Source organism: Adiantum capillus-veneris, chromosome 5 (assembly GCF_014529385.1).
Source record: "Adiantum capillus-veneris isolate H3 chromosome 5, ASM1452938v2, whole genome shotgun sequence".
NCBI lineage: Eukaryota > Viridiplantae > Streptophyta > Polypodiopsida > Polypodiales > Pteridaceae > Adiantum > Adiantum capillus-veneris.
Window position 1 is genome coordinate 18,843,310 of NC_140935.1, and position 27,754 is coordinate 18,871,063.

General features: G+C 41.9%; 3 protein-coding genes across 3 annotated transcripts; all 3 read left to right on the forward strand.

Annotated features, from left to right (window-relative positions):
* The first annotated feature begins 1,896 nt into the window (after positions 1–1,896).
* On the forward strand, positions 1,897–3,615 carry LOC147456960 (uncharacterized). The gene is made up of 5 exons (XM_086512028.1): positions 1,897–2,581; positions 2,664–2,815; positions 2,979–3,040; positions 3,171–3,284; positions 3,385–3,615. Exons 1-5 carry the CDS (start codon positions 2,465–2,467, stop codon positions 3,612–3,614), a joined length of 675 nt encoding a protein of 224 aa, XP_086368154.1. The 5' UTR covers positions 1,897–2,464; the 3' UTR covers position 3,615.
* Positions 3,616–3,823: 208 nt separating this feature from the next.
* Positions 3,824–6,776, forward strand: LOC147456961 (uncharacterized). The gene is made up of 13 exons (XM_086512027.1): positions 3,824–4,449; positions 4,637–4,647; positions 4,762–4,779; positions 4,859–4,866; positions 4,950–4,966; positions 5,050–5,084; positions 5,174–5,250; positions 5,329–5,433; positions 5,541–5,632; positions 5,713–5,845; positions 5,932–6,027; positions 6,129–6,220; positions 6,341–6,776. Exons 1-13 carry the CDS (start codon positions 3,827–3,829, stop codon positions 6,702–6,704), a joined length of 1,671 nt encoding a protein of 556 aa, XP_086368153.1. The 5' UTR covers positions 3,824–3,826; the 3' UTR covers positions 6,705–6,776.
* Positions 6,777–23,242: 16,466 nt separating this feature from the next.
* LOC147456962 (uncharacterized) lies at positions 23,243–24,290 on the forward strand. Its single transcript, XM_086513253.1, has 3 exons — positions 23,243–23,436; positions 23,515–23,633; positions 23,764–24,290. Exons 1-3 carry the CDS (start codon positions 23,243–23,245, stop codon positions 24,288–24,290), a joined length of 840 nt encoding a protein of 279 aa, XP_086369379.1.
* Positions 24,291–27,754: the final 3,464 nt, after the last annotated feature.

Below are 27,754 nucleotides of genomic sequence, written 5' to 3' on the forward strand. Positions count from 1 at the left end.
AAGACACCTTCCACAAAACATGTTCAAAAAATCTTGTCGTTCCAAAAGACCCCCAAATGACTGCAGTTTTGGCTTCCGTCCTAGAGCTCAAAAGTGAGATGATAGTTGAGGTCTCTGGTGGAAATATCAACATATGCGATGGCCTGGTAAACGGTGCCGATGGAATCCTCAAACACATAGAGAGAAGAAATCATACACATATTGCATGGATACAATTCTTTGACTCTTCGATGGGGATAAAGCAGCATGCAGAAAGTACACGGCTCTACAATCAACACATTGAGCAACAATGGACACCAATACTTGAAACAAAAAAAGAATTCCAAATTGGAAAGAATTTGCTAAATAGCGTGTTTAGAACACAACTCCCTATTCAAGCAGCAAATGCACGCACAATCCTTAGATCGCAAGGCTTGACAATGCAGGCTATTGCATTCGATCCAAGTGCAATCAATGCGCATGGCCTGGTATACACAGCTCTTTCCCGAGTTAAGGATCCTGTTAATCTTCATATCCTCAAGCCGATACTTCCAAACCATATCAAAATTGATACAAATGTCCTTTCAGAGCTTGAGAGGCTAGAAAAAGATGCAAAATGGAAATATGAGGTTTGTTTCCCTTCCCTTTTCAAAGACACGCATTACATCATTCAGTCTCTCAACGTTGTCTCCATCAAAAAACATCTTCACAAAATCAAATCCGATCCCAACTTCATGGCATCAGACATTTTGTGCCTTAAAGAGACAAGGGAAAAGGTTGCGTTTAACTATCTTGCGCCGGATTTTAATCACATTCACCACTTCAACAAATTTGGTATGTCGGTCTTTTGCAGGAAGCATATGACCACTCATTCCACAAACAGATTCTCAGCTCCTGGAGTCGAAATAATTGAGGCGTTCTTTTCTGCGCATGATATGCCTTCGTTTCATATAGTTTTAGTTTACAAATCACCAAAAGCTCCTCTGCAATCTTTAGTGCAGCTCCTAAATAGCGTGTTTGATAAGACTACTGACATCCAAACAAGCGTCATCATTGGCGATTTCAACATTCACAATGATCTCATGAACACACAGTATCGACAATTGGAAGAAGAACTGCAATTGCGTGGATACAAGCAACAAATTCACGATGTGACCACTGTGTACAACTCAAAGCTTGATCACATTTGGTTCAAAACCAGTGTCACATCCCCAATTTCTGGCACAAGATTTTGCTATTGGTCAGACCGCTCTTCCACCCATCTTTTGCTCCCAAAATAATGCCCTCATCTATTCTCTTTTGAGCGGAACACAAGAAACTCAGCACTCATCATCTAACAATTTCCCCTCAGCTAGCTATCTAAGATCCTTGGTTTGCTCCTTTCCGTTTCTTTTATTCTTGCTCTCTATCCAGTTTGTGTTGGTTTTTTGTCGACCTATCTTCCCATCTTCTTGCGGTAATCCCCTTAATGAAGGATTCAAGGTGTGAGGACACCAAGTACGTGCGACACAAGTGGCTTGACGTCTACGGCATGCATTAATCATACACAAGCAAGTACGCTTGCAAAAGCTTACGCACATTGTGTGTCTTGAACCAAGCAAGTAGCTCAACTGAACCATGGAGTCAACAACACGAACAAGAAAATCGCTCGTTCAGAACTGCACAGTGTATATAGCAGACCATGTCATAACGTAGTCAGCTACAAATACAACCCGTTCGAGGAACAAGTCTCATTGATTGCGCCACCACTTCTTGCACCAGCAGAAAGCGGATGAGCGCGGGCACGCATGAGTGCAACCCAGAAACTAGAGAATCTAGTTGTCCTCCTGGATTCCAAATCACATTCACTAAGCCCGCTTGCACATCACAAGATGAGCCCACCAGAAAATGTAGTTGTCCACAGGAATACCAGATGCCAAACTTCAAATCTACTTGCGTCCCAATTGACCCTGCCCATACCTTGCACGCCATCGATGTCTCCTACCATCCCCAACCCTTCGCTTTTATGGTGGCCTCTCAAGACGAGTGTCGGAGTTTCTGTGAGCAGAACGCATCTTGTAATGCAGCTCTCTTTGATTCCAACAGCTCGTCTTGCGCCCTCTTCCCTACGCTCTACACTGTCACTCTACCTTCTCAAGGCATAGCAACAACGCAGGTCATGTTCCTCAAAATCACATCTACCAGCTCCAACAGAAGCTCTAGAACTTCCATTACCATCATTGTAAGTACCACCATTGTGGGTACTGTGTTAATCATAATCATAGCTTTCCTGCTCATATGGAGGTGGTGGTGGCAGCCTCGCCATATCCGCATGAAAGCGCAAGAACGCTTCTTGCAGGAGATATCAAAACAGCCGCCACAATACTCATATAAGGAGCTTCAAGCGGCCACGAATGATTTCTTGAAAAGGCTCGGTTCAGGCGGGTAGAGAAGTTTGGCATCATTCAGTTATGTGTCGATTCTCTTGCAATGAAAGCCAGCTTTTATGATAGTTGTTGCACTCCCAACCCCAACTCCATCAGTTCTCCAAACCCTTGCTCCATTTCTCCCTCTTCCAAACCCAGGACGTCAAACCAAACCCGAATATCACCGGGAATTAATGGTAATTCTGCTCATTTTAATTGCAAATCACCAAATCATAATCAGAGTCACTCATGCCCTTGCTCTCCGGATCCTTGCTGCAGAACACCCACTCCAAAAGCAACCATTGCAATGCAAAGCATAACTGGTGGTGTGAGGACATGTCCTCCCGGTCCATGTACATGATGGAGAGAGTGGTCATGGCGCTGCAATCCCATTGCATTGACAATAAACACATAAGCAAGGTTCTGTTGAGGTACTTGGAAGCTTCATTGCCATTGCTAGGTTACAGTTCTCTGTCCAAATGGTGTTGAAGAGGACAATGTTGATGAAAAAACTTTTAAGGAGTCAGTAGTGCGCCTCTTACATTGCTTAGAATGGGCCTCAATGCCAGTGAAATCGCTTTTTGAATTACGCAGGGTTTCCATAACCATGGTCGCTTCCTGCTCTTGTAGACAACAGATTGAGCAGATGATTGGGTGTTAGCTTCACAGAGCCACCTTGGAAAACATACTAATACCTCGAGCCAATGCTCGAAATCGCAGATGTTGCCTCTATGATGTTGATTTGGTTCTACGCTTGCTAAAATTTTTTAATCCATGGAGAGGCAGTAGCCAAGCTGCAAGGGGAGTCTGGGCATAATGGCAATCTTGATCCTGTGGAAGAGCTCGAGCTCAAGCATGGGTATGGTGGTGCAATCAAGTCAGCACCAATCAGAGTCGTGGGTACGCTTATCGACAAGTATTTAGCAGAGGTTTCTCCTGATTTATACCTAAAAGCTTCTAAATTTACTGAACTTGCTGAAGCGCTCCCTTCTACTGCCAGGGACACACATGATGGGCTCTACAAGGCTCTGGAGATATACCTTTAGGTACTGCAATGCTGTCTTCTTAAGGGTGACTCTGCTTGTGGTGATTTCTATACCGACCCAAGATGCAATTCAAGTTTGCAGAGCTGTTCATTTTGACAAGCTTTCATTTGAATCATGGAAGCATGTAATGGAGAACCCTCAAATTCCAGCATGGATTAGTTTTCGGGTTCTGGCCTTGCAGTAGGACAAGTTGAGGGCTGCCCTAGGAACAAGCTTCCCATGTTCAAGGCGAACAAGTTCTGAAGATGGCAGTCAATGTCCAGCACTTGCAACAGAGTACACGTCAGTCATAAGGCAAAATGAAGAACTGAGGTCAGATCTGCGCACTATGCAGGCCAAAATCAAGGAGCTGGAGAAACTTTGCAAGGGTTTGAGGTCTCAAATGTCACAAGATGTATGGTTGAGCTGCTAGATTCTGAGAAGCTGTTAAGAAACCAATTGAGGAAGGTGTTAGCCCATGTTTGTAGTAGCTCTACATATATTTTGCAAGAAGCTATGTCAAACAGTGGCATGCTTCGGCACAGACTCAAGTTATGGCAGGGAGTGCAAGCTGACACTTTCAAAGCAAGAGGAAGGGCACTGGACTTCATGGAGTGCTTACAGATCCTATCAGCTTCTACCTCAGCTCAAAGAGAAGCCAATGGGTTTGTCAAGGTGCCAGTTAAGAGGTTGGATCAAGTTGGAGTTTCAACACAACACAACATGGATAACCAATTCAAAGCAGAGGTTGCGGCGATCGGTAGCATGTCGCACGTCAATCTGGTTTCTCTGAAAGGATTCTGCATGGAGAAGAATGCACGTTTGTTAGTATTCGAGTTTATGCCAAGGAGAGCTTGCAGTAGACGGGAATCCAAGAAGATGGCTAGCAGCAAGTTTGGCTATGGAGTAATGGGTTTGTGCGTAGTTATGCTGCCGATGATTCTCCTGGCAAGCGACATAGCAAGGCAAACGCCTGTGCAAGCTCCGGCCTCCATCACCGACTGCGATTCGGTGGTGTTAGAATTGCCGGACTGCCTGGGGTATGTCATGGGAGGCGTGGCGACGCCTCCTGCTACGTAGTGCTCTAACCTCTCGGCCGTTATCAGTACCTCGCCGCAATGTCTTCGCCAGCTCTACAACACCTTCTTCACAGGCCCGCTTAACATCAACATCACCCAAGCTGTGAATTTTGCCCCCTGTGTGCAAGCTCACCACTCCTGACCCCAGCCTCTGCTCAGGTGCGTGCACACTCCCTCTCTCAACCCTGCATCTTGGATAGGTCCCTTTTTTGTGTAGCAATTGGCCGCTCAGTTTACAAACTCAATTGTGGTACCATCACTTGATCCTTGCAGACAACAAGGTGATGTGCTGTAAGGCAACCCTACATAAGAGTTGTGGGAATTGAGCAGGCAACTGAGAGCTCATCAAGGGGGATCTGTTCATTCACAGCGGATGAGGTAAGTCTTCTTCAGCATAGTGGTATAGGATCATCATAATAAAAATATTTTTGTCGCTTGCCTGATGATCTTATCTATGGCAGGAGCTCGAGTTCAAGCAGTTCGCAAGGAGGCCAGACACCTATCAAGCATTATGTGCCTTGATTGCCCCCTCAATCTTCAGTCATGAAGATGTTAAAAAAGCACTTGCTTGTCTCCTGCTTGGAGGGTCTCGGAACGTATTACGTGGAGCTATTCTTCTAGCTGTTTTGACTCTTGAGGCTCTTTCTTCGCTTTGCCTTATGTGCATTGTGTTGAGCTGTCACAGAAGCTGCCAGATGGGTTCGCCTCCGAGGTGACATAAATGTCTTACTTCTTGGTGATCCGTCTACTGCCAAATCGCAGGTTTGTCAAGTGCCATTGCTTATGGGTCATGTGTACGTCCTGCAATGTAGATCTAATGCCCAATAATCTATTGGCCAGTTTCTCAAATTTGTGGAGAAGACTGCTTCCATTGCAGTATATACCTTTGGAAAGGGTTCTTCAGCTGCAGGTTTGACAGCTTCTGTCATCCGAGATGCAAGCACAGTAAGATATTTTGCATCTTCACTCTCCCGTAGTGGCAGCTTTAAGGAATTGCAACTATTACATGATTTTTTGCTGTTTTTGGCTTTAAATATTAAAATATTTTTCAGCAAGAATTCTATCTTGAAGGATGTGCTATGGTTCTAGCAGATGGAGGGGTTGTATGTATTGATGAGTTTGACAAGATGCATTCAGAAGACATGTACTGCCAAATACCAAGTTCCATAATGACTTCCTAAGTAGCTGTGAATTGATGTCAATTGGTGCCACTGTCTTATGCAGAGTTGCTATACACGAGGCCATGGAGCAGCAAACTATTTCAATCGCTAAGGCAGGCATAACTACTGTTTTAAACTCAAGAACATCTGTATTGGCAGCTGCGAATCCTCCGTCTGGCCACTATGACGATTTAAAGGTGAATTGCGTTTTTGTTGTAACCTCATAGAGGTTTTCAATTCTTTTTGCCATTTCAGCTCATGTTTCGTTTATGCTTTGCATTAGACTGCTCAAGAAAACATCGACCTTCAGATTGCTATCTTATCTCGGTTCAACTTGATCTTTATTGTCAAAGATTCTAGAGATCGTCAGCGAGACATGGTATACAAATTGCTCCTCTGCCTTCTTCAGTGAGCATGTATTGATGACCTTCTACAGTTTGCTCACAAAAAGCCTTGCTGATGTCTACCTTCATATTACAGCAAATTGCAAATCATATAGTAAGTGTTCATACAAGTGCCGGTGAAGTAAGCAAGCATGCTGACACTAAAGAAAAAGATAACTGGTTAAAGAGGTAAATATTGCGCCACATTCATTAGTATTCGTACTAGCGTAGGGAGAGTGTATTTGACACAAGTGGACTTGTCTATATAATCAAACAAGTGGGTCATGTGCACATTTGATGCTGTTGCAGAAAATGTCAGGTGGATATGAGAGGCCTACCTCTTGGCCTTACCCGAATCTATCTCAATGGAAGTTCATGTAAATTATCCTTGGCAAGGGGGTTTTTCAACACCATCTCTACTACAGGTGTAAGAGGGTTAAACTCCCATTACCTTGTAATCTTTGTCACTGAACAATGTGGAAACCTCCGAGAACCACATATGAGTATCATCATTGGAATTTGTTTGTCTATTGAATTTGTGTTAGACATCACTGACTACAATATAACTAGGAGAGGCAGGTTATGTTACATGTATTCTCCCCAAGCTGAAGTTCATAGTGATATGTTTTTGTATAACTGGTTGAAGAGGCTTCTTCTATCTTATAAAGTGTAGCAACACGGGACCGATGAAAAGTTTACACAAAATATTTTCATTGTTGATTAAGGCCATATATATGTAAGTCTGATAAATACAACTATTCTTTAACATTCTTGTATGCAATTATTCTTGAATGTGTATGTGAATATATGGACATATTCAAAAGTATGTATGATATCACGAACACTTATAAAAGTTGAACTCCAAATTTGTTGCACTGGGTTTGATAAAGTTTTCTAGCAGAATCTTGATACGAGTGGCATTGACTTCAAAAAGGAAACTGCATTTTGAAGGTCTAGGGGTGACTGAAATGTTACCCTCTTCGCCCTTTTCTCTTTTTCTTTTTTGGTTGAAGCTCTAAGGTGCTACTTTCTTTGTTCAAAAGGTGTGGCTTCCAAGTTTTGTAATTGCTTGTTCATGCTGGGGCACTACAAGATTTCTGGGATATAACATAAGCTTCTTTATGCAATACCATCCACATTGGTGCTAGCACAAAACAATATATTGTGCAAGATCTTTTTATTATGTGCTGTTTTGTATTTGATGCACCTTGTTGCTCTGATGCAGTGAAAGCTAGGCATACTATAACTGCGTTGAGTTCTCAAAACTTTAGTATAAAAGGAGAAAAGTAGCATTCGCGTAGTCAAGTGGAGATTCATTTGCTTAATCAAGGATAGATGAGGGGACTTTGCTAATGTGCCAACCTAAATTTCTTGCTCAATTTATTTATAGGGCAGGCCTTGTGATTAATCACTTGTTTGTTTTTGTGGTTTTCTTCATTGAAAACAATCAAAATCTTCCTTGATTATTTGGTGTGTAAATGGGCTTTCCTACTTTTTTGTTTGGCTCGGAGGTGAAAAATCTATTATGATCTTTGTTTTCCATTTTTATCTTCTTAACTATAATGTGGCTGGTTGTAAAGCTCTAGAGTTCTTTGTAAAAGTTCTGAAGTCGGTTTCAAGATTGAAGGTGTGTTTCCTTATTTTGTTGATGTGTATCCACTTGTTAATGGTCTCAATTGAGAGGTGCCTATTGAATATATATTTATATTTAAAGAAATTGTAAACTTGTATTGTTGGGTAAAGTTTACTTGTTGATAGCACACTTCAATTTAAACTTTCACTTATGGGTACTGTGTGACCCGTTTTTTCAATGAGAGAGAGAGAGGGAGGGGGGGAGGGGGGGACACGTGGGGGACACCGATCTCTCAATTATTTAGTGATGGTTTATCGTTTGATTTGTCCTTCGCACGAATCACGGACAAGAGAGAGAGAGGGAGACATGGAGGTGAGCTCTCAACCATTTTTCGGTGGCTCGATGGCTATTCCCGAACATGGAAATAGAAACACGTGGTGGATGATGAGTGAATCCAATTTTTTCGGCTCATGGTCATTTTATATATAGAAACAGAAAGCCACGTCTCGATATTCAGGAGAGAGAGAGAGAGAGAGAGAGAGAGAGAGAGAGAGAGAGAGCTTGGTAAAAGTGTATAGTGTTATGTCATCAAATAAGAGTTTGGGCAAAAGTTGTTGGAAATGGTGAGCTTTAGCACTATCTAACATGGAGGTTACCTCCAGCTGTTATCTCCTCCTACTCTTCACTTGTATTTTTATCTCAATCCGATCTTTTACTTGATTGCCTATCGTTTTCATTGCTACCTTTTTGACCTTCGTGGCACTTTTCTCCCATAAAATTCAAAGGCGGTTTAATTGAATGAGATTTTTCTAAAAATCTAATAATAGAAACACAAGTTAATTGGTAGACTTTTGTTTTTCTTTTTTGGTTTTCTTCATTGAAAACAGTCAAATCTTCCTTGATTATTTGGAGTGCAAATGGGCTTTCCTACTTTTTTGTTTTGGCTCGGAGGTGGAAAATCTATTATGATCTTTGTTTTTCATTTTTATGTTCTCAACTATAATGTGACTAGTTGTAAAGCTCTAGAGTTCTTTGTAAAAGCTCTGAAGTCTGTTTCAAGATTGAAGGTGTTTTTCCTTATTTTGTTGATGTGAATCCACTTGTTAATGGTGTCAATTGAGAGGTGCCTATTGAATATATATTTATATCTAAAGGAATTTTAAACTTGTATTTATGGGTAAAGTTTACTTGTTGATAGCACACTTCAATTTAAACTTTCATTTATGCGTAATGTGTAATACGTTTTTTCAGGGAGAGAGAGAGAGAGAGAGAGAGAGAGAGAGAGAGAGAGAGAGAGAGAGAGGGGGGGGGGGTACGTGGTGAACAATGATCTCTCAATTATATTAGTGATGGTTTATCGTTTGACCTGTCCTTTGCACGAATGATGGACAAGAGAGAGAGAGAGAGGGAGACATGGATGGTGAGCTCTCAGACCATTTTTCAGTGGGTCGATGGCTACTCCTGAACATGGAACTAGAAACACGTGGTGGATGATGAATGAATCCAACTTTTATGGCTCATGATCATTTTATATATAGACGGAAAGCCACGTCTTGATATTCGGGGGAGAGAGAGAGAGAGAGAGAGAGAGAGAGAGAGATTTTTTTTTAATTGGGAAAAACTCACAATTGTGAGTGGATAATATTAAGACATCAATAATATACAGCAATTTCGAGCTCAGACCGAGCCTCGAGGGTCCAAGGATTGCACGTTATCTGTTTGGAAGAAAAACCACTACCACTCTTAGGCTTTCCCTATTACAAGATGCTATGTATTGTTCTAGACCAATCCTTTGAGACTTGTTTGCCTCCGATCATGTGAATCGTCACTCTGCTCTCTTGCATGATTTCGCAAAAGAGATAACTTGATAAAAGAGTCTAGTGTCATGTCATCAAATAAGAGTTTGGACAAAAGTTGTTGGAAACTAGTATGTGACCCGCGCGTTGCCGCGGCTACATGTGGGCCAATTGAAGCAGCCATTGTTCTCCTTTCCTTCACAGGGAGGGCAAATGTGGGAAAATGCCTATGATTCTCATGTGAGCTTTTACATCTCTTTAATAAACTTGTGCATCAACCACCACTATAACTACTTTCTACATGACAATGTATGACAACACACAAGGTCTAAGCGCCCTCCACATTCACATCAACCAAGCACAAATCTATCTTTTGGATCAACACTATGTCTACCTTGTCGAGTGTAAAATCGAACAACTAATGAAGTGTAGTTACTCTCCACATTCTTGTGGATTGACCAAGGAAAAATCTCCTTCTAGTTGGTCGTGCCAAGCTCCAACATACTCCTCCTAATCATGGAAAGTTTGTCCCCCCCCCCCCCCCCCTCCTTCTCTCTATCTATGTGTGTGCGAGCGCATGTGTGTGTGTGTGTATTAAGTTCAAGAATTATCATGTCAATTTGAGGTCTCTTGGGAATGAATTAAGTAATGGGCTCTCTTTGCATGATGTCTTGTCTTAACATCCTATGTTTCTCTCTAAGGAGGCAACTAATTTGCGATTAGGCTAGAGACATCCCCCGCACACAATTGATATGGGACCCTGATGAGTGGTAGTGGCCCTCTAAATAGACTAATAGAGAGCTGGTATCCTTCTTTGGATATAGTGTTTGCATTGAATGACAAATCCTTTAGATGCATTAGCATCCCCTCTCACCATTCTTACCAATCAAGGCATAGGTCATGATAGCAACTCTCTCATGCTTCTCTCGTGTAGTTTTGGTCTTGCATTTGGGGCATCACAATCAACTAAGTCATCAACTTCTATTTGTTGGCACTTAGGATGCGTGTACGAGCCATGACCCAACATGCCAACATTACACCACATAGTAGTAGAAGAAACTTTGCCATTGGTATGCACAGCTAATTTGGTGAGCAGTGTGTCGTTTGCTTCTCAAAGGCAATATTCATGATGGGTGTGTGACCTAGGGGTGATTGCATGGCTAAAGCAACTTTGTCTCTATATGTGGATAACTTTCAAAATTTACAGGTTGGATTGCACTCAATCTAGCTAGCATGTACACTTGCATCTACCAAGACTCGTAGCATAGATGTTGAGGTCCTTTGAATTGACCATAAGCAGGTTAGTAATATAAGGCACATATTGATTTTTTGTGTACATTTGGGCACCATTGGCCCCTTAAAGTGTGAGGGCAATTAAAGCAAAAAAGTTCACTCAATCGTTTCTCTTTGCGGGAGTTTTGGGTATCATGCTAAAAAAAAGTGCATGCTGCGAAAAACACACACCCACACACACACGCACACCCACATGCATGCATGTTCTTCTTTGAGAGAGCAAAATTTATTTAATCCTTTACATGCTTGCCCTTACCCATATTTTATACCATAGCAGCCATTTGGCTTAGCTCCCACTCCCTTAAATGTGAAACAGAGCATTGAGGCACTACATGGAGGAGAGACTCTTTGTACGTGAATTATATCCCTAGTGCGATCATCGTACCTTACATGAGTGCTCAGCTTTTGATCACATCAAACTTGCTTTACCCATATTTTAGCTCATACCATGGCCTACATACCTTTCTCTCCTAGCCACCTCATGGATTCAACTTGTCAGTGGCCACCCTTATATCCATAGTCTTCAAGCATGTTACATGATGTACTCGGTCACATAGGTCAATCTGACCTTTAAGGATGATCTCTCTCTCTCTCTCATTAACCTTTGAGGTCACCGTGATTGTTTCTATGATATTAAAAGTTATGTCCCCCTCCCCTTGTATAAGTATGTGAGCATGCAAGACCTTGAGTTCAAGAATCAACATTCATCCGCTAAAAATTTTAGGTCTCTTGTGATCTTCTTCTTCTTCTTCTCTCTCTCCTCTCTCTCTCTCTCTCTCTCTCTCTCTCTCGCTTCTAACTTGCTATGCAACATGACAACTTGTTGCCAACAATGTTTGAATTGGATAAGGTTTGTCTAAACTTAATAGCTAAGAGTCGAGATTAGTCGGTCTCAAGATTAACGGGTCTCAAACCACGTCAGTAGGACGAAAAACATCTCTCTCTCTCTCTCTCTCTCTCTCTCTCTCTCAAACTACACGTCTAGTTTGTAGCATTAAAATGAAGCATGTGAGATGCTAAGAGCCTGGTCGTGTGTACCAGCGAGCCTGCTTTTTGCCCAGTCACGAACCGACTCTTCTCTCTCTACCTATCTAATCTGGTAGTTAAGAGCCTCAAAACGGGCATTGCCTTTCACATGGTTGACTTTTGAGGCCCTCTCAGTTAGCAGGAACCTGCTCAAGATCTGTCTCATTACTCAATCAAATCAAGAATTTATCTTCAAAGACACCGATTTTCTTGACTTGCAAACAAAGTTGGAAGGCTATTTAGCCGTTCCAAAGTGACCAAGCTCTAAATGTAAGCAAAATGACATGGAGACATTCCTATAATGGGAGGCACGTGCATGGAGGCAGCCCTACAATAAGAGACCGTAGTCATCATTTCTAGGGTGAGGCAAAGGGCCCACATTAGGTATGCGACACCAAGGAGGATCCAAATGAGCAAAGGATTACAAACTCCAAGACCAAGGCCAATATCCTCGACTAGCAATGATCATCCTCCAATGCAATCACATTAGTGTTGTGGAAAAATCATTTTTTCAAACATACAAAATTGCTTTCCTTTAACTTTCCAAGAGAAAATTAGAAAAGTAAGTTTATTTTGCAGGTTTTTACACTATTATTCTCTTTTTTGGGGCGGAATTTTTTCTTTTCCCCTTCCCTCAACCCAAATTTTTGAAATTGAAAATGACATGATATTAAGTCGAGACACATTTTTCCCAACACTAAATCGAACACCCGCCTTGCATGGCCGTTGCCGTGAGCACTACAGCAGCAGGCAATCGAGTTTTGGGGGGCGTATTCTCTGTCAAGCGCCAAGGCCAATACATGGCACTCTCTCTCTTTCGCACAAAAATAAACACACACACTCCTCAACAAAACTAAATGGGATTGGCTCTCTCTCTCTCTCTCTCTCTCTCTCTCTCTCTCTCTCACACACACACACACACACACACACACACACACACACACACACACACAGAGCTACAACAAATAACAAAGACGTCTCTCTCTCTCTCTCTCTCTCTCTCACCTGCGACACACACGACGATGCCATAGAAAATGAAACCCGATCTCTCTCTCTCTCAAACCTGCGATGTGCCGCATCTCTCTCTCTCTCTCTCTCTCTCTCTCTAAGTCTCACACACGCGTTCAAGGTGGACCAACTTATCAATGCGTGGCACAATTCATTGCTCGTTATTTTCTCAAGCTACTAAGTAGAGCCACCCTTTACAAAAACAACAGTAATCACCCTTCAAAATTGAAGGCTGCTCCATGGCCTTGCTAAAGAGTTTAAATAATATAAATATATATATAGTACTAAGTATTGTGACTTTTTGACAGAAATGAAAGTCAAAACTAAGTACTTGCTACTTACTCTTTATTTTTACATTTCAAACCAAATGACTTCTGACTTACCTTGCATTTTTACATTTCAAACAAATTGTTCCTTGAGGTTCTTGAAATGAAGGAGACAGTGACACATGGATGCCCTCTCCTGCTGTGAAAATTTTAAGTTCAATTATATATAGTATAGATGGTGAGCTTTAGCACTATCTAACATGGAGGCGCATGCATAACTTTAGGACTTTAGGATGGAACAAACCCTTTGTGGTTTCATCTTTATCCACATAGCTAGCTATTGTTCCCCATGTTTTAATATCATTTTTATTTTTTTTAAAAATATTTTTCTTTAATTTTTATTAACAAGCAAAACAAAGGAAGAAACCAAAATTTAAACGTAAGCGCTAAAGCAAAATTCGATAATACTCGCAAAAACTTTTGTGACAATAATCACGATAATATTGATGGAAATAAACACGGATATATCCGCAATAATATTTGAATGCAAAAAGGTCACCGTCCGCTCATCTCTGTCCAACCCATTTTGGACTCTCTCTCTCTCTCTACAAAACGTAGTAAAAGACAACGGTAAACAATTTGAGAATTTTATATTGTCCAATGAAGAAAACTAGGTATGCAGTACTCGGGTTTTAGAAAGCCCAAAAGAAAAGACTTCTATCATCTAACATTGACATCTATACTCTTCATAATGCAGCTTAAAAACTTCAAGTCCAAAAAAGCCCTCCAGGTGTCTCATTTGGTGAAGCTTGAAAGCTATGAAGATTTGCAACTTTCAACTTTTGAATTTAATAAAAAAGATTTGATTGTACTTTTGCTTTTCTAAGAAGGCTTTACCTTTCCTTTTGAATGCCAATTGAAAGGAGGTTAACCTTTTTTTTTTTTAAGGCCAATAGCCATAAAAGTTAAAAATTTAAGGAGTTATTCAAATAGGCAAACTTTAAAAAATTATTCTTATTGACATTAGCAAAATTATTCTTATTTTAAAAATTATTCTTATTCACAATGGGTTGCTTTTTGTATTGGACCAGGTATGGCCTCTTGTAGATCACTCCGTAGAGCATATAGAGGTGTGTACGCATATATGAGAGAGAGAGAGAGAGAGAGAGAGAGAGAGTCTTTGCTAATGCATTTTTTGTTTGAACTGTTATATTGCCCTGTAGACTTTGGCTTATTTATTGATGGCCGCAGCAGCAGCGTCCATTGAGACATCGTACATTGCCAAGAGAGGAGAGTCGAAGGTTGGATGGGGGGAGGTGTCCAGCAACATCGAGCACTTTTGCAACCTAGTGGAAGTGTCCCTTGTCCTCACCTTTCTGGCTGTGATCGTGTAGATCTCTCTTGCAATACTGTCTAGCAAGCGTCCGTTTGGCAGCTGCGGGCCTTCATCACCTAGTTCCCCTCAAACTCATGTGTAGCCTATATTATTATCTTCAGTTGTTACCTCTTCGTGCTCTTCACTTGTATTTTTATTTCAATCCGATCTTTCACTTTATTGCCTATCGTTTTCATTGCTAGCTTTTTGGGTTTGACCTTCGTGACACTTTTCTCTCGTAAATTCACAGGTGGTTTAATTGAATGAGATTTTTCTAAAAATCTAATAATAGAAACACAAGTTAATGGAGAGACTTTTGCCAATCACAAAGGGTAAGGCTTTTATTTTTTTTGGTTTTCTTCATTGGACACCGTCAAATCTTCTTGGATTATTTGGTGTGTAAATGGACTTTCCTACTTTTTTGTTTGGGCTCGGAGGTGGAAAATCTATTATGATCTTTGTTTTTCATTTTTATATTCTTAACTACAATGTGGCTAGTTGTAAAGCTCTGGTTCTTTGTAAAAGCTATGAAGCCAGTTTCAAGATTGAAGGTGTTTTTCCTTATTTTGTTGATGTGAATCCACTTGTTAATGGTGTCAATTGAGAGGTGCCTATTGAATATATATTTATGTTTAAAAAACTTGTAAACTTGTATTTATGGGTAAAGTTTACTTGTTGATAGTACACTTCAATTTAAACTTTCATTTATGGGTAACGTGTGATCCGTTTTTTAACAGAGGGAAGGAGGGACAACGATCTTTTATTTATTTAGTGATGGTTTATCGTTTGATTTGTCCTTCGTATGAATGACGGACAAGAGATGGATGGTAAGCTCTCAATCATTTTTCGGTGGATCGATGGCTACTCTTGAACATGAAAATAAAAACACGTGGTGAATGATGAGTGAATCCAATTTTTATGGCTCATGGTCATTTTATATATAGAGACGGAAAGCCACGTCTCGATATTCGGGTTGAAGAGAGAGAGAGAGAGAGAGACAACTTGATAAAAGAGTTTAATGTCATGTCATCAAATAAGAGTTTGGGCAAAAGTTGTTGGAAATGGTGAGCTTTAGCACTATGTAACAAGGGATATTAAATGAAGCCTCAACCATGGAATCCATAACACAAGTTAATTGAGAGACTTTTGCTAATCACAAAGGGCAAGGCTTTTTTTTTTCTTCATTGAAAACAGTCAAATCGTCGTTGATTATTTGGTGTGTAAATGGGCTTTCCTACTTTTGTGTTTTGGCTAGGAGCTGGAAAATCTATTATGATTTTTTTTTTCCATTTTTATGTTCTTAACTACAATGTGGCTAGTTAGTTGTAAAGCACTAGCTCTTTGTAAAAGCTTTGAAGTCGGTTTCAAGATTGAAGGTGTTTTCTCTTTGTAAAAGCTCTGAAGTCGGTTTCAAGATTGAAGGTGTTTTTCTTTATTTTGTTGATGTGAATCCAATTGTTAATGGTGTCAATTGAGAGGTGCCTATTGAATATATATTTATATTTAAAGAAATTGTAAACTTGTATTTATGGGTAAAGTTTATTTGTTGATAGCACACTTCAATTTAACTTTCATTTATGGGTAACGTGTGACCCGTTTTTTAAACGAGAGTGAGAGAGCGAGAGAGAGAGAGAGAGGGGCACGTGGTGGACAACTATCTCTCAATTATTTAGTGATGGTTTATCGTTTGACCTATCCTTCATCTGAATGACGGACAAGAGATGGATGGTGAGCTCTCAACGATTTTTCGGTGGGTCGATAGCTACCCCCAAACATGGAAATAGAAACACGTGGTGGATGATGAGTGAATCCAAATTTTTATGGCTCATGATCATTTTATATATAGAGACGGAAAGCCACGTTGTCGTGCACCTCCGCTCCCATGCAAAGAAAGATGCCAAAAAAATGCACTTTAAGTTTGTTTGAAGCTTATATGTTTAATGCACAGTGATTAAGGGCTGGTTGCACGCCGAGTTCAATGCAGAATGTATGTCAAATGCGGTTGAAAGGGCCAAAATATGCCTTAATGATGCTAAAAATTATTATGCTTGAAGTGAACACGGATGGGGTATTGTGCCCTAGAACTGTAGTGCTCGATGTGCTCTACCGGCCTGTCTTTATGGCTCGCTGATTGGAGCTATGATGAAGAAGTTATGGTAGTTTAAAGTTCAAGTCCATTGCAGATCCTTGGCAGATTGGGCAACAGCAGCTGACGGAATAAAAATGAAATGAATGCATCGGGCTGAAGTGCTCACTTTGTGGAGCGTGTCGGTCTTTTCAGATCGATGATCGGGATTTTGGTTGGCAAGATATGGCCAGTTCAAGTATCGCCGGGGGCCGTGTTCGAACCGCCCTGGTCGCCCTGATCAGTCATCCAACTGGCTTAATGTAGTGCGGTGCCCGATGTGTATGCCAAATGTGGGCCGATGCGGGAGTATTTTTATCATATGCTTAGCTTTGACGGACAGAGATACTTGCATCTTGGAAGCCATGGTGCCATTCAACACACTAGAGTGGACAGTAGAATTCACGGTGATATTGCTAATCAGTGGATGCGGGAAATGAAGTCAAGGAAGTCATGCCTTAACCGATATTTATGCCGAATGTGATTCCCTTACGATGCTTATGGCCGCCAATGAATAAGCCTGGCAAAGCTTTGGCCGACATGTGCATCGGACATGAAGTCCTAAGCTTTTTTGCCGATATGTATGCCAAATGTGGTGCCCTACAAGGGCTTAAAACCCTCCAAGACCAAAGCTTAACCGGCCGCCCAAACTCCGAGGGCCACAATTATGTTGCCCATGATTAGCCGCCCAAGGGTACATAAAAATGGTCGCCCATGGGGTGGCCACCCAAAACAAAAAAAATGGGTTTTATTGAGTGTGTAAACAAAAAGAGGAAAAAAGGCATGGTGTAGAAGCAGGGCAGCCAGAGAGAAACTGCGCATGGAGAAAGAAGCTCGCGGTTGCGGATATGAGCCTCAGATGCCCAACCGGAGAAACGAAAAGCAGGCAAAACCTCGTCGCGCTACTTTTCGGCACCAGATTCGCCGGTTTTCGCACAGGTCCGAACTCGGTGTGCCACGGCATAAGCAGCGGTTCCTGCCACATCAGCCACCCATTAGCGACATCGCTAATGGGTAGGCTATTTTTAGGGGGACAGCATGCAACTAAAAAAAGGGGGGACAATCATCGTGAGTTCTCTCCTCTCCTTGGGCTGAAGAGATCCCTTCTCAAGCTGAAAGCTCTTAAGCTCTTAATACATATTCAAAAACACCATCTTCCAACCTCCATAGTAAAAAGGTCTTAAGCTCTTAATACATACTTTTAAGCTCCATCTTCTATGAGCTCTTCTTTCCGCCTAAGAATGCTCTTAAGCTCTTGATAATCGGGAAGCATAATCTCCGAAGCTCGATAGCCTTAAGCTCTTAATACATACTTTTAAGCTCCATCTTCTTTGATCTCTTCTCTCCGCCTAAGAATGCTCTTAAGCTCTTGATAATCGGGAAGCATAATCTCCGAAGCTCGATAGCCTTAAGCTCTTAATACATACTCTTAAGCATAATCTCCAAAGCTCCATAGCCTTAAGCTCTTGATAATTGAAATCCCCTTAAGTTCTTTTCTTAAGCTCCATACCCTTAAGCCCTTGATAACCAAGATCGACTTAAGCTCTCTCTTCCTCCTCATGGGAAGTTAATCTCGAGAAGCTCTTAAGCTTCTCCTCCGAATCTTCAAACTTGCTTAATCCTCGTAAGCTTAAACCCCTTCATAAGCCATAATCCAAAGCTTGAAGCTTATCAACCACTCGAATTGAAGAGCAGAAGGCAAAGTAAGCAGAATTTTATCAATTTCTTGTTTAAGCACCTGGTTTAAGCCAAATTTTGCCAGATTTTTCCTTGTAAAAGCATTTAAGCTTCCATTAAGGATTGATTATTCATGGATTCTGTCGATTAACTAGAAATTAGACGGACTGCTTGTTTTGAATACTGTTGTCGATAATTGCATCTGCTACACCTTGTTTCTCGCACCTCTCATAGCCAGGGGCCCGGTGCCTTCCCGGCTCACCTTTCGCACAATTATCCCCCGACATTCTTGGTGAACCCGACACAAAACGAGCCGGGGTGAGCAGTGTGGTGAAGAAGGATGTCGACACCGCAAGAGGCTGCCATGCAGCAAATGATGCAGCAATTTGCTGCTTACATGCAACAACAGCAGGCTGCTCAACAGCATTACAATTTTTCGGATAGGATCCGTAAAGCTCGGCACACAGTTATCGAGAAATTGCATCGATTTGAAGGCCGGGATAGTAGCAAATTCTGCAACATCTATGAACACGCAATGGAAGAGAATGGAATTGATGATCAGAACGCAGTAGAAGGATTCCACTTGATTGCTAAGCCGGAACTTAGAAGTCGAATTAAAGAAATTCAGGTGCTTCAAGGCATGAATTGGCAGGATTTCAAGAAGGCACTTCAGGAGGAATACTTCCTCGAGGATTCTCAAACAGTAACCAGGCAAAGTTTCATGAAGTGGGTGCAGAAGAAGAACAATCATGCGGGAATTTGAGAAGAAATTTGAGCAACTCTCTTCGACAGAGCAACGTTCAATGAGGGATCAGAAGGTTGAGTTGTTCATTCAGGCTGCTGATCCTCGACTTCAGAAGAGTTTAGTGCAGTTGCTAGAGGATCCAAGTGGAGAATTGGGCTTAACATCCGACTGGAAGGTATTCACCGAAGCAGTCAACATGATCGTGAAACGATAGATGAGAGGCGACAAGATGATCGTGGCTGACATCATGGATGTTGCGGAGGAGGAACCTAAAGAGAAAACAACCTCGGCAATACCCAGAGTGGAGGAGCCAGTTCTTGACGAATTGGTAAAAGGTATTCAAGAATTGAACTTGAATTTGAAAGCTGTTATATTTGATGGTCTAGCTCCAAAGGGGTCTACATCGGAGCCTAGGCAGCAGCCACCACGCAAAGGCTGGGACCGATGCATGTGGTGTGACAGTGAAGACCACAAGTATGTTAAGGAATGTGATGAATTTGACGAAGCGTATAAAAAGAATGTGGTGCTCTGGAAGGACAAGAAGATACACCTTAGGGCAACAGGTGAGATGCTCCACCTGAACTTCGGTAGGGGCGGCATGAAGAAGATAGTTGATGGGCTGCAAGTCTGCGCGGAAGGGTGATGAAGATGGTGCAAGTATCAAGGGTCAATTGTGGCCTTATGCTTTGAAGACAGCAAAAACTGGACAGGTAACTTATGGGAAGTTGCGGCAAGTTGGGAATCCAATTCGAGAAACCACAGGGTGGATTGATCCAGTGGATTCCCTCTCAGTGTATGCATTCATTGCGAAGTCTCAAGCTAATGAGGCCATGGTGGAAGAGAAACGGAAAAGAGATGAAGAAGCTCGTGGGACATCGAAGAGGACAACGAGGTTCAACAACAAGAAACAAGAAAGTCCTGCTCCTAAGCCCGCTCCTGAAGTGGTGATGGAGGATGCACCTAAGGACAAAAAGCAAGGTAAACCCAGGGGACCCTCTTATAAGCTCAAGTCTGACATTGAATTAGCTACAGATTTAAATAAAGTCTTTGAAGAGCAAATTCTGAATAGCAAGGTGGAGCTCACATTGGGTGATATATTGGGGATTGCCAAACGTGAGTTTCATGAGGAGATAATAGATATCATTAAAAGAAAGCAGCAGATACCAAGTGAACAGGAGCCGGAGTCAGTAAAGTGCCAGACGGTACGCCACATTGAAGCAATTCTAGACGACTATGAAGAGTATTTGGCGAATCTTGAAGAAGAAGAAGAGTCGAGGTCTGTGGTGGTGTTAAATCCAACCATACCTGAGGTAAGGCATGTTCATTTCAATGAAGATGAAGATAGTGAAATCATACCAAGGAGTCACTTTTCAAGGACTCATTGGGCAAGAGCAACAACCGAAACTGTTGTAAAGCTTGGCGACATCGAAGAACCGGTCTTAGCACTCATAGATCATGGATCGGAGATCAATTTGATGGCTAAAAGCTTGCACAAAAAGGGGAAATGGCCTATTGATGTGGACCATGGTTGGCGGATTCGATTTGCCAATATGCTTCCAGGCGACCCTTATGGTGCATGTGTCAATGTTAAGGTAACTGTACGGGATGTCTGTGATGAGCAAAACTTCTTTATACAGGAGCATTCCTCTTATCCTTTAATTCTGGTAACAACCATACATTACGGCTGTGCGAATGGAAACCAAAGTGCTAGATGATGGCTCGGCCTATGCCAAGGTTCGGAGCCGTGATGGTAAAAAAGCAGTGCAATTCTTGACTGTATGTGTTGACCATGCTAGAAATAAGGACAGTCTACGTGATCATCCAATGCCGAAGATACGCAAGGAGTTTAGAGAACACAGGTTTGCACAGGATTTTCTCGGAGTGCCATTATAAAGCGGGACTATGGTGGTACAAGTGAGGAGAAGTTCTCGCAAAGAGAAGCTTTCTCTTCGGGGGTTTTGGGGTTAACATCTGAAGGTTCAATCTCTTTCAGAAAATTTAATGATCTGCCAAAGTGGGAAAAGCAGTATGTTTGAGGTATTCAAAGTGAATTGCAGGGTTGTGATGTGCTTGAATCTGATGATGTGATTTCAGGAATCTTTGAAGAGGTATCTTATGAAGATACTATGTCAGTGCTTGAAGAGATCATGCAAAATAGGTTACAAAGTGGAACTGAAGTAGTCAAGGTTCATTCAATGGACATGTATGATGAGTTAAGTTCATATGAAGCACTTATGCATATTGAAGATGATTCAGGTGAAACTGTTGAAGCACAGGTAGAGACCAAATACAAGACTGTTGCAAAGAAAGTGAGGCCAGTGGCTACACCGCTGCCAGAAGGAAGTGATGAGATGATCAAGGAGGCTTCTCGACAGCCTATACTCAGAGATCCTAAGAACATAGGGCACAAGTTTACTAAGGAGACACTGCAGCAGCTGAAGGTTGGTGAAGACGGTTTCCTTGATGAAGAGGAGATCAAATGTTTTCAAGGTATGCTCGAAAAACATGGTAAAGCTTTCGCTTTTGAGCCAAGTGAGATAGGGTGTGTGGATCCGAGTGTTGTTTCACCAATGGTTATTTTCACTGTTCCACACATGACATGGAGCTTGCATCCTATTCTAGTTCCTAAAGCTCACTTGCCAAAGCTCATCAATTTGCTCAATGAAAAGATTAAAATGGGGATTTTCGAGCCGTCATGTGCTCCGTATTCTAATCGATGTTTTATTGTTCCAAAGAAAAATGGCACATTAAGGTTCATTCAAGATATGCAACCGGTTAACAAGGTAACAATCCGCAATGGGGGTACTGGCCCAATTGTGGATGAATTTGTTGAGGCCTTTGCAGGTAGATCTATTTACTCCATGGGCGATCTTTATTCAGGATATGATCAATTCTAGTTAGCTTTGGAGAGCAGGGATCTTACTACAATGCATACTCCTCTTGGTTTGGTAAGGATGTGCACTCTACCACAGGGTGCTACTAATTTAGTAGCTCATATGATGAACGTCATGAATAAGGTATTAAGGGACTTTATCCTACATGTTACCATGCCTTTCATTGATGATCTACCAATTAAGGGCTGTGAAGAAGGTTCAAAAGATGAAGCAAAAGACCAGAGGGGGTGCAGACAGTTTGTTGCTCAACATATCGCTGACTGTGATGCTATAATATCAAGGCTTGAAGAAGTTAACTTAACACTTTTAGGTCAAAAATCGACTTTTGGAGCTAAGGAGGTCTTAATTGTGGGACACATGTGCAATTCTGAAGGAAGAAGGCCAAGTCCTGCAAAAGTTGAAGCAATCCAAAAGACGAAGGACACATGTTCTTCAGTTACCGAGGTTCGTCGATTCTTAGGTGCGTGTGTGTTCTATCGTATTTGGCTGCCGCACTTTGCCCATGTTGTAAAGGTGCTGTATCAATTGCTACAAAAAGGTAAGAGGTATTTTTAGAAAGAAGCTCACACAGAAGCTATTAAGAAATTAAAGAAGATGCTTCTTGAGGCTCCGACCTTGAGGAAAGTTGATTATAAATGCAACAGGCCAGTTATTTTAACATTTGACACTAGCCCGATAGGTATTGGATGGGCTATAGGTCAAGATGATGCTGAAGGACACAGGTATGCAGTGAGATTTGGAGCCAAGGTGCTCAATGCTCATCAATGAGGGTATCCACAAGTTAAGAGGGAAATTTGGGCGTTGCTACTGCTTTAAGGACCGATAAAGAATACTTTATTGAAGCTTCCGTTGTGGTAGAGACAGATTGCTTGCCACTGATAGGAATGATTGCAAATTGCTCTACTCCGGACATTGCCATGCTACGATGGATAGCATATATCAAGTCTCTTAACCCTGAATTTTGTCATATTGCAGGTAGAGATAACCCTATTGCTGATATGTTATCAAGAGCCAGGTTTGAAGATGAAGAAGAGATGCTGACCACGAGTGATGATGTTGGATTGAAGTTCTACACGTCTTCTTATCTACATGCCAACTGTGGTAGTATTGTTCATGTTTTTGAAGTCTTTTCCGAAGAGTTTTATGATAGAGAGTGGCTTATGATTGGCCGCTACCTAAGTACTCTCACTAGACAAGAAGGATGGAGTGATCAAGAATTCAGGAAGATCAGGAAAAAGGCCTATGGCTATTTCCTGAAAGACGGACATTTATGGAAGCAACCGAAGCACCCAGGGGGGGTACCACAACGAGTTATTTGCGACAAAGCAACCCAACAGCAAGTGATTAAAGAGTTTCATGAAAGTCTATGGGCTGGACACAGAGGAGCCTAGGCAACCTTTGTCAAAATTAAAGACCGATATTGGTGGAGAGGTATGTATAAAGATGTGGTTCAATTTGTGGAATCATGCTTAATATGTCAACAATACTCTAATGTGCGACATAGAGATGGGTTGCATCCCACCTATCCACTGGCTATGCACTACAAGTGGGTGGTGGACCTTATTACAATGGCAGTAGGAGTGTGGAAGATGAGATATATTGTTCTTGCCAGGGAAGATCTTACTAATCAGGTGGAAGGCAGAGCTTTGCGTACCAAAGCTACCAGTTCAGTATGCAAGTTCTTGCTTGAAGATGTTATCTCTAGGTATGGATGTGTTGGCAGAATTATTGCAGATAGAGGAGAGTTGGATGCAAATGAAGCTCGAGAGTTTTTTGCTCTTATGGGCATTAAGCTCGCCCTCACCACGGCATATAATCCAGAAGGTAACGGGAAGAGTGAAAGAGGACATCCGCATTGTTAAATCTTTAGCAAAGGCGTGTGAAGGACATATTGGTGATTGGCCTATTCTCTTGCCATTTGCTCTGTGGGCTGATCGCACTACTCAAAGTTCAGTTACAGGATTTATGCCATTCGAATTGATGCATGGGCAGAAACCCATTATGCCTACGGAGGAAGCAGTTACAACTTGGACCATAATGCCATGGGAGGAAGGTATGTCTACTGAAGACTTGCTTGCTCTACGTATTCGACAGCTTGAGAGGCGTCAAGAGGATATTGAGCACGCTAAAGAGAAGCTTAAGGAGGCAAGATTGAAGAACAAGGCAGCATTTGATGGAAAGCATAGACTACAACCACATGCTATCAAGGAAGGTGACTGGGTACTTGTCTATGACAGTAGCTTGGAGAACCAATACACTGCTATGCGGAAAATGGTGAAACGGTGGTTTGGATCATATGTGGTGCAACATGTTTTTGATAATGCAACATATCAATTATGTGAACTAGATGGTACTATGCTTAAAGTGCCTATTGCAGGAAAAAGGGTCAAGCTGTTCAAGAAGCGAGAAGGCGAGATTTTTCTTGAAGATTCCCATTCAAATCCGCCTCCACAGAATCATGTTTATGTATGCGTCAGATGATATGTCTGATGATGATTCTAATGAAGCTGATTAAGTGCAATTGGCACAGACCGGAGGCTGTGGAGGTTTAGAGGGGGTGAATGTCGTGCAGCTCCGCTCCCATGCAAAGAAAGATGCCAGGAAAATGCACATTAAGTTTGTTTGAAGCTTATATGTTTAATGAACAGTGATTAAGGGCTGGTTGCACGCCGAGTTCAATGTAGAATGTATGTCAAATGCAGCTGAAAGGGCCAAAACATGCCTTAATGATGCTAAAAAGTGTTATGCTTGAAGTGAACAAGGATGGGGTATTGTGTCCTAGAACTGCAGTGCTTGATGTGCTCTACCGGCCTGTCTTTACGGCTCGTCGATTGGAGCTACGATGAAGAAGTTATGGCAGTTTAAAGTTCAAGTTGATTGCAGATCCATGCTAGATTGGGCAACAACAGCTGACGGAATAAAAATGAAATGAATCCATCACGCCGAAGTGCTCACTTTGTGGAGCACGTTGGTCTTTTCAGATCAATGATCGGGATTTCGGTAGGCAAGATATGGCCAGTTTAAGTATCGTCGGGGGCCGGGTTCGAACAGCCCTAGTCGCCTTGATCAGTCATCCAACTGGTTTAATGTAGTGCGGTGCCCGATCTGTATGCCAAATGTGGGCCGATGCGGGAGTATTTTTATCATATGCTTAGCTTTGACGGACAGAGATACTTGCATCTTGGAATCCATAGTGCCATTCAACACACTAGAGTGGGCAGTAGAATTCACGGTGATATTGCTAATCAGTGGATGCGGGAAATGAAGTCAAGGAAGTCATGCCTTAACCGATATTTATGCCGAATGTGATTCCCTTACGATGCTTATGGCCGCCAATGAATAAGCCTGGCAAAGCTTTGGCCGACATGTGCATTGGACATGAAGTCCTAAGCTTTTTTGCCGATATGTATGCCAAATGTGGTGCCCTACAAGCGCTTAAAACCCTCCAAGACCAAAGCTTAACCGGCCGCCCAAACTCCGAGGGCCACAATTATGTTGCCCATGATTAGCCGCCCAAGGGCACATAAAAATGGCCGCCCATGGGGTGGTGCCACCCAAAACAAAAAAAAAGGGTTTTATTGAGTGTGTAAACAAAAGACGAAAAAAGGCATGGCGTAGAAGCAGGGCAGCGAGAGAGAAACTGCGCATGGAGAAAGAAGCTCGCAGTTGCAGATACGGGCCTCGGATGCCCTCACCGGAGAAACGAAAAGCATGCAAAACCTCCTCACGCTACTTTTCGGCACCGGATTCGCCGGTTTTGACGCAGGTCCGAACTCGGTGTGCCACGGCATAAGCAGCGGTTCCTGCCACATCAGCCACCCATTAGCGACATCGCTAATGGGTAGGCTATTTGTAGGGGGGCAACATGCAACTAAAAAAAGGGGGGACAATCATCGTGAGTTCTCTCCTCTCCTTGGGCTGAAGAGATCCCTCCTCAAGCTGAAAACTCTTAAGTTCATAATACATATTCGAAAACACCATCTGTGAACCTCCATAGTAAAAAGCTCTTAAGCTCTTAATACATACTTTTAAGCTCCATCTTCTTTGAGCTCTTCTCTCCGCCTAAGAATGCTCTTAAGCTCTTGATAATCGGGAAGCATAATCTCTGAAGCTCGATAGCCTTAAGTTCTTAATACATACTTTTAAGCTCCATCTTCTTTGAGCTCTTCTCTCCGCCTAAGGATGCTCTTAAGCTCTTGATAATAGGGAAACATAATCTCCGAAGCTCGATAGCCTTAAGCTCTTAATACATACTCTTAAGCATAATCTCCAAAGCTCCATAGTTTTAAGCTCTTGATAATCGAAATCCCCTTAAGTTCTTTTCTTAAGCTCCATACCCTTAAGCCCTTGATAACCAAGATCGACTTAAGCTCTCTCTTCCTCCTCATGGGAAGTTAATCTCGAGAAGCTCTTAAGCTTCTCCTCCGAATCTTCAAACTTGCTTAATCCTCGTAAGCTTAAACCCCTTCATAAGCCATAATCCAAAGCTTGAAGCTTATTAACCACTCGAATTGAAGAGCAGAAGGCAAAGTAAGCAGAATTTTATCAATTTCTTGTTTAAACACCTGGTTTAAGCCAGATTTTGTCAGATTTTTCCTTGTAAAAGCATTTAAGCTTCCATTAAGGATTGATTATTCATGGATTCTATCGATTAACTGGAAATTAGACGGACTGCTTGTTTTGAATACTGTTGTTGATAATTGCATCTGCTACACTTTGTTTCCCGCACCTCTCACAGCCAAGGGCCCGATGCCTTCCCGGCTCACCTTTCGCACAATTATCCCCCGACAACGTCTCGATATTCGTGCGAGAGAGAGAGAGAGAGAGAGAGAGAGAGAGAGAGAGAGAGAGATAACTTGATAAAAGAGTCTAGTGTCATGTCATCAAATAAGAGTTTGGGCAAAAGTTGTTGGAAATGGTGAGCTTTAGCACTATCTAACACGGAATATTAAACGAAGCCTCAACCATGGAATCCATAGTGAGAAATTCCGAGCGAGAATCATTAGATGCGCAATGCCGTCAAATTTTTGAGAAGTAAACAAGGACAAGTTTAGTAAGCTACAAGATAGGGGATAGTGGACGCCTGAGTTTATTTATCAATTTTATGTTTGCCTTTGAAATCATGTGATGCGTGCGGGTTGGTTAAGCCATCAGTCCATCGGGGACTAACATCGTAGAGCGCACCACTCGGACCCCATGTTAGATAGCATTGAGAAGTGGCGAGTTTGGGCGAAAGTTATTGGGAGTTGCAATTGTCTTTGGTTGTGTGAAGGATTGGAAAGTTGGAGTAGAGAGCCTCCACATTCCACATGCTCAGATGATGACCTACTGCTCGTTTAAGGTTGACTATATTACTATGCTTTATTTACCTTACTCTCTCACGCTTGTATTATAATCTCAATCCAATCTTGCTTTTGCTTCACTTGATTGCCTATCGTTTTCATTGCTAGCATTTTGGGTTTAACCATTGCGGTACCTGTCTAAGATACATGTAAGGGTGATTTTTTTTGTAGCAAATTGCGTGCGCAATGGGTCGCTTGGTTGCCTTCGAACCCATGACCTAGGTCACGGAGGTTGAAAACCAACCAAGTTAGCTCCTCTAGACAAATTCAAGGGTGGTTTAATCTGATGATTGTTTTTTGTTAAATTAAAATAATAGACTAATGGCAATGTTAGATGGAAGAAGTGTTTTCTTTTGGGCTTTCTAAAACCTGAGTACTGCATACCTGGTTTTCTTCATTGGACAATATGAAATTCTCAAATTGTTTACCGTTGTCTTTTACTGCGTTTTGTAGAGAGAGAGTCCAAAATGGGTTGGACAGAGAAGAGCAGACGGTGACTTTTTTGCATTTCAAATATTATTGCGGATATATCCGTGCTTATTTCCATCAGTATTATCATGATTATTGCCACAAAAATTACTACGACTATTACAGAATTCCACT